The 7,424-nt window shown below is 47.5% G+C and overlaps 1 protein-coding gene across 1 annotated transcript in view; it reads left to right on the top strand.

Annotated features, from left to right (window-relative positions):
- Nucleotides 1-7,424, top strand: part of Ngef (neuronal guanine nucleotide exchange factor) — a 59,861-nt gene that overhangs the window by 40,740 nt on the left and 11,697 nt on the right. The window contains exon 4 of the mRNA XM_028789540.1: nt 6,483-6,643. Coding sequence (XP_028645373.1) covers nt 6,483-6,643 — 161 coding nt within the window. The remainder of the gene's footprint in view (nt 1-6,482; nt 6,644-7,424) is intronic.

Genomic DNA, 7,424 nt, shown 5'->3' with positions numbered 1-7,424 from the left:
AGAGAGAGAGAGAGAGAGAGAGAGAGAGAGAGAGAGAGAGAGAGAGATTCAAATTAAATAAAAGGCTGGGAAGAAGGTGTGTATAAAAGGTGTCAGGAGGCAGTGGCTCCAGGCTGCTATGAGGTTCAGCTGGGTCTGTCTGTCCTTCTGCCCTTTGCTTCTGTCTGTCTGTCTGTCTGTCTGTCTGTCTTTCTGTCAGATGTTGGGCAGACCCTCAGTCTGCTTCTTCTGGTGCTCTAGACTCTCTCATTCTTCAGAGCCCCTGCCCAGTGTGTGATGTCTTGTCTACAGTGTGGTAAGCCTCGTGATGATGTCACTGAAATGACATGGCCTTTCCCTCCTTTTTTTTCTCCATCTTTCTTCTCCCAGTACCTTTGAGAGAATTAAATTTACCACCCTAGAGTTTTTCTTTAAACTCAAATAAAACTATTCTTGAGCTTCAAAAGAAAACAAAATGTATAGGGCGCCTCAACAGGGAAGGCAGGGGCTTGTCTAGAAGGGGTGAGAAGGACTGGGAGGAGGCTAGAGATCAGGGAGGAGGGATGTCCAGGAAGGGTGTGGCTCTCCACCCAGCAAAACCTTAGCCTGCTTGACAGTGCATGCCTGCTATCTAACATGGAGAGGAATAAATAAGCCAGAGGTGCCTGGAATGGCTGTTGCTTTGGCCATGGTGGCTTGTGTGTCTGTTCAGGACCTTGTCTCTGCAAAGGGGCTTCTCTGATATAAAGGGACAAGCCAGATAGAACTAGGAAGGTGAGCAGGGAGTAGTGTTTTGAGCATCTTCAATCGAGCAGAGACACACAGTCACACAAGTGGAGTGACCTTGAAGGCTGGCAATGGGATTAGCAGCAAGGCCCAGCAGGTCTGAACAAGAATGAGCCTTGTCCTTCTGAGGAAGGAGATGAGAGGGACCTTACGGTCAGCCACAGACTTGAGTCTACTCAGGCATGGAAATAAGACTTGTATTCCATTGTTTTTGCTCCTCTTCTCATGTCTTAGAGCAGGCTGAGATCCTGTCTCAAAAAAACAACAAAATTAAGTTTAATTTGGATCAGTGTGAAAATATATAGCTCATATGTTGGAGAAGGCAAGATGGCAGGGGAATACGGTAGCTGTATGGTTCTCCCAGTGTGTCCACAGTCAGGAAGCAAAGAAAGGTGAATGCCAGGGTTCAGATTGTTTTCTCCCTTTTATTCAGCCCAGGAGTTTTATTCGAACCCATGGAGTAATGCTACCCACATTAGGGTAGATCATCCCATTTCAATCAACCCAAGCTAGGAATTTTATCACAGACCTGCCCAGAGGCTTATCTCTTAGGTGATTCTAGATCCTGTCAAATTGATGGTATTAACTATCACACCTGGCCTCCATCCTGCCCCCTCTCCCAGAGGCAAGTCCGTTCTGAACATGTCTCCGGTGTCCAGAGGGATGGCGCTGACTCAGACTCTCTCGTTCACTGGAGGACAAAGCTATTAGACCTAGAAAAGTCTATAAACATATACTGTGGTTTGGGGGCTCGGGCCCACTACAGAAGATGCAAGACAAAGCTAGTTCTTACAGCCTGGAGCGCTCCTCTCTCTCTCTCTCTCTCTCTCTCTCTCTCTCTCTCTCTCTCTCTCTCTCTCTCTCTCTGTGTGTGTGTGTGTGTGTGTGTGTGTGCGCACACATGCTGTTCATGCTGTTCATGTTAAATACATGAACAGGAACCTTCACTAGGGCCCATAACACATGAAGAGCCACCACCTCTCCATGTTCTAACACTCTCTTGCCACCATCCTGTCCCTTGTCCTGTGTGCCCAGTGTTGCTCTGAATGGGCATTGGCATCCCTGAGAATGGGCATCTTGTCATCCTTTGCCTCTTAGCCCCAACTTCACCTCCTGAGTCAGACACATCTTACTTTTATGGCCAGAGGCCGGATTGCCTTTCCACGCTTAGGTAAAGTGGTGCCCAGATGGGCAGTCATGCCCAGGTTATCTGTCTGGTGCTCTGTGGCGGGCTGGGCCCCCAGACTGTGCTTTGTACATGAACCCCACCTCTCAGCCACCCAAGGAGCCCAAACTGCCATTTTTATTTAGCAAGATTAAGCCATTATCCCTGGGGGCCAGGATTCTCCCAAGGCCAGTGAGTGTTGGCACCCTAGCTGTTCACAGGGAGCAGACATGGCACAGTCCTCACCAATGGCAGAACCGTCTGGACTGGCCATCCGGGAAGCAGCAGGTATCAGCCAGCTCTTTGACTGCACAAAGAATCCAGGCAGGGCATCCTGTGATTCTCACGGTTCTTGGCAGCTAAGAAATGGGAGAGTTGAGATCTAAGAACACCATTGAGGGACCAAGCTGTGATTCATAAAATTTGGGTCAGTCTAATTGGGCGTTCTCTGAGGATACTATCCAGCAGCTGGGCTCACAAAGCAGCTATCACGGAGGGAAGCTACGATGGTGCCCAGCCTGGCTAATTCATAAACTATAGCAACAGCTGGTGAAATGTCTGTCAGTCATTTCCTTCCTTTCTTTCTTTCTGTCTATATTTCTATCTTTCTATCTATAATTATATCTATTTATAATTCTATCTCCCTTTCTATCTCCCTTTCTATCTATAATTCTATCAACCTATCTATATTTCTATATTTCTATCTATTGACACATGCACACACACTATACATACCCACAAACATCCATACCTATACTCATTCACACAATCACATATTCATACTCACTCTTGGTTACTCACTCATACTCGCATTCTCACACATTCATATGAATGTACTGTCGCGCAAACACACACACACACAACACACGAGTTACCTTTTCATCAGTGTGAGGAGATAGCTGAGAAGTGAAGAGTTCAGCATGGTGATACACTCTTTTAACCCCAGCGCTTGGGAGGCAGAGGCAGTCAGATGTTTATGAGTTCCCTTAGCAAGTCCCGGGGATGTCAGAGCAACATAGAGAGACCCTGTCCCAAAGAAGGAAGAGGAGGCATGTATTTTGGTTCACAGTCTCAGAGGCTCTGGTCCACTGTCAGCTAGCTCCATTGCTGTGGGCTAGAGGTCAGGCTGAATCCCACGGCAGAAAGTGTGTCTTGGAATAAAGCAGCTTACCTCAGACCAGACAGAAAGTAGGGAGAGACAGGAAGAGGCTAGGAAAGGAGTGAGCACCCCCAGGGACTTACTTCTGCTAGCCAAGTTTCCACCATCTCCCAAAATAGCAGTTGAGGACCAAGCTTCCAACATGTGAGCCTCGGGGTGGGGTGGATATCTCCTATCCAAACCACATCTGCATACCTGAAACACACATGTTGACACACCTCACTACCTGATGTTGCCAGAGAGATGTCAATCAGCCAGCTCCTCTGAGGTACAGCTACATAATGATATTCATGGTGCTGTGATCACTTACAGGGCTTAGAGCTCCACTAGATGTAGCAGGTGTCCAGGGAGTGTGTGGTACAGATAACTGAATGTTCAGATGCCTAAGAGGTGCACACAGGGCCTGGCTCCCTCAGTTTCTATTTTTTTTTAAGGTTTTGTTTGTACCAGGATCAAACTGAGAGCCTTCTACACGGCAGGCAAAAACGCCACTTCTGAGCCATATCCCCCACCCCTCATCTCTCCTGTAGAGCCATGTAAAAGGCTCAAGTGGCTGAGTCAAAAGCAATATTGATAAGGAAGAGACAGCTACACTGATGTGGCAAGCTAAATAAAGACAAACATCCTGGCCAAGGAAAATTCATAGATGACTAACCACCTATAAATGGAGAAGGGGGGGTGGGAGGTTAGTGAATGGGCCCAGCCAGCATCAGCTGTATGATTCAGGACAAAGCTTGCTGCTGTCAACCACAGCATAAGTCAGTTCCAGCTGTCTCCAGACCCTGGTCCTCATAGTCACTGGGACAAAAGCTGTCATCAGCAGGGTGAGGCAGAGCCACGCCATCTGATAGACAATCCTCTCCTGTTGCTGTGTGGAGGTGGTGGTCCTTCAGTCTGTGATAGACTTGTCTGTAGTCAGTCGGGCTAGTTGCATGTGCTCTGAGCTTGGCTGCCCAGTTATCTTAGCATTCTTTAGAGAAACTAAACTTAATAGCCAGAAGGTGAGTTAATAACATTTGTAGCAGAGAAGCTTCCAGAAAACTATACCCAATGTGACCTTCTCATCTATGATGGACGCAGGCAGCTATGCAAACCAAAGAGGAAATTCCCAGTCAGCATTGGGTCCCAGGACCACAGTTCATGGCATTTTAACCCTGACTGGTACTGTTTCAAGTCAAGTGCAGACCAAGTACCTGGGGTCAGGGAGGGCTGTGATGTCTCTGTAGACTTTCTCCAACTGTGGACATCTCCAACTTACAAATGCATTCTGTGTCTCAAAGGGCCTCACCAGGCTCACTGGCGGGCAGTGCTTCACAGGGAGGAAATGACTAGAAACATCCAGTTAATCTTGTTTTGCTGTGACCTAACCTGGCAGGAGTTATAACAGCTGGGACCTGGGAAACGCTTTGGTAAAATCTGGGTTCTCAAATCAAAGTCACATGACCTTAAGGACCTTGCTCATGTGACTTTGATGAAACAGGAACATCTACACATCCCTTCTGGGGTCCCTGAGGATTCAATGAAACATCGTGGGAAGCCCATTGCCCACCTCTACCACCGTCACCCAGGCACGTGTGTCTTCCCCCCTCCCCTCCCGCCCTCCTTCCATAATTCCTGGAGCTGGAACTTCCACTTCCAGACCCCTGCTCATTGCTATCGTCTGTCTCAGTCTGGTACACTTGTTTCTGAGGACTGATATCGAGTCCTGGCTACATGGAATGGTAGAAATTTACCTCCCAACACACACTCCCAAGGTGTGGACTGGAAGCTTGAAATGGAGATGTTAGCCAGCTACCCGCCCTCCCTCCTTCCCTCCCTCCCTCCTCCCTCCTTCCCAAGGAAGGATCATTCCTTTAGCTTCTAGTCTCTGGCTACTCCAGGTGCCACCTTGGTTCCCACCTCCATCCTCTGGGTACCTGTGTCTCTCCTCTCTCCTTTCCTTTCTGGAGATGTCTACAGCCATTGAATTAATTTTAATTGTTAACTGACACAATCTAGAATCATCTTGATTGTCTAGACCAGGCAGGTCTGTGGGGAATTGTTCTATTGTCTATTGACATAGAAAGACCCAGGCTAAAAGTTAAGAGTACCATTTTCTGAGCTTGAGTGAGTCCTGGACTGTGTAAAAGAGGCAAAAGCAAACTGAGTGAGGGAACATGATTCATCCTCTGCTCTTAACTGTGGGTGTCACTAGCTGCTTCAGCTTCCTATCTTGACTTCCTTGAAATGTCAGGCTGTGACCTGGAAGTGTAAGCTGAATAAACCTTTCTTAAACTTGATATTTTATCACATCAAAAGAAGCAAATCTCAACACCTCAAAGTAGGGGTAGGGCCCACCCTGAATCCGGAACTGTCTTATAGTCTCACCTCAAGACTTTAAATTCAAGCACAGTTGTCAAGACCCAATTTCACTCAAGGGTACTGTTACTGGTCCTGAAGACCAGGGAGTGAGCATACTTTTGGAGGGGTCAATAGTTCAACCTGCCACACTGTCCCTTCAGGCATCTAAACCAGCCCTGGGTCAAGAGACAGTGGAGAGTGCTGGTTTTGGGACAGGTTATTTGCAAGCATTAAAGGCAAGCTATCCAGGCCTGCTGCAAGGAAGATTTTTTTTTTTTTGGTTTGGTTTTTTGAGACAGGGTTTCTCTGTGTAGCCCTGGCTGTCCTGGAACTCACTCTGTAGACCAGGCTGGCCTCGAACTCAGAAATCCACCTGCCTCTGCCTCCCAAGTGCTGGGATTAAAGGCGTGCACCACCACTGCCCAGCTGCAGGGAAGATTTGAATTCATCACATTGGTAAGTCAATGTTGCTACAGGAGAAAGGTATCCCTGAAGAGTGAAGTAAAATTTTGTGTCTTTTTGTTTTTCTGTTTTTTTTTAAATGAAAATTGCTGTTTAAAAATTACATTATAAAATCAGATGTTAAAAGAAATAATAGAAGCTTACTGAGGATTTTTTCAGATCATTCAAAAGCTAAAAAAAAAAAAAAAGAGTAAAAGTCACCCAAACTCCACCCTTCCTGATTGGCATCTTGACCTATTTCCTATAAAATGGTGAGCAGGCAGGGTCCTTCCCCCTATTGATTGCTCTGCCCATCTCTACGCCAATAAACTCAGGCCAAAGTCATCTTTGTCACCCTCTGGTTCTGTCATTAAGGCCTGCCTCTCATACTGTTTCTTCTTCTATAGATTGATCCCTAGCTTGTCATCAGGCGTTAGGCCTGTGTTATGCCTGTGACAGTGTGCTAGCCAAGAAAAAAGGGCTTTCTCCTTTGCACCAGGGTGAGTTGGCTTCTGTCACACAGCTGCCACCACAGGCATCAGGACAGCTGCATCTAAGGACATCTCAGCTCTTCTTAGCAATCCTGACAAGGTCTCCTCTGTGTCTCCGCAGGCCATGTTCGAGTTGGTCACCTCCGAGGCCTCCTACTATAAGAGCCTGAACCTGCTGGTGTCGCATTTCATGGAGAATGAGAGGCTGAAGAAGATCCTGCACCCGTCCGAGGCCCATATCCTCTTTTCCAATGTCCTGGATGTCATGGCTGTCAGTGAGCGGTGAGCACTGGAAGGCCACCTTCTTCCATCTCTTCCATGCCAGCGTGTGGCTGAAACCAGGGCCCGTACTCACCGGTTGGGCTTCTATGCCTTCAAATGTTCTGGATTTTTACATAAAGAAACAGGGTTGATAAAGTTGTGAGTCTAGGCACGGGGGAGATGGCAGAGTGGGTAGAACGCTTGTCTTCAAGCATGAGGACTTGAGTTTGATCCCAGAACCCACATGAAAGCTAGAGGCAGTGGGATTCACTTGTCATTCCAGTGCCAGGGATGGGCAGCTAGGAGAACCCTTGGGACTGGCTAGAGAGCTAGCCAGCCAGTCTAGCCTAATTGGTGAGCTCCAGACTAATGAAAGATTGTCTCAAAGGAAACTAGGGACATGGTTCCTGAGGAATGACACCTGAAGTTGACCTTTGACCTCTGACCTAACACACACACACACACAGACACACACAGACATGTGCACACACAAATACAAGTGTGCATACACATGGATGTAAAACAAAAGGCCCATTGTCTTTTCCAGCAGGTTAGCCAGTTGGTACCCCTGGGTCTCTTCCCGTTAGCTTCTGAGTCCTGTGTGTCTTTATGGTGCTGTGAGTTGGAGGACTCTCCTAACCGGTTAGAGTGATGTTGAGTTGAATCTTAGGCAAATCCATATGGGTCTCATGACAGTGTCCAACTGCTCACCAGGAAATACCAGAGACCAAGTTCCCTTCAGGCCAGTGCCAGTGGAGCCCAGACTCCTGCTTCCTTCTCTCTCGTGAGGCATCCAGCAATC

The sequence above is a fragment of the Grammomys surdaster genome, unplaced genomic scaffold (assembly GCF_004785775.1).
Source record: "Grammomys surdaster isolate TR1022 unplaced genomic scaffold, NIH_TR_1.0 125846, whole genome shotgun sequence".
Classification (NCBI taxonomy): Eukaryota; Metazoa; Chordata; class Mammalia; order Rodentia; family Muridae; genus Grammomys; species Grammomys surdaster.
This window is presented reverse-complemented; position numbering and strand designations above follow the sequence as displayed.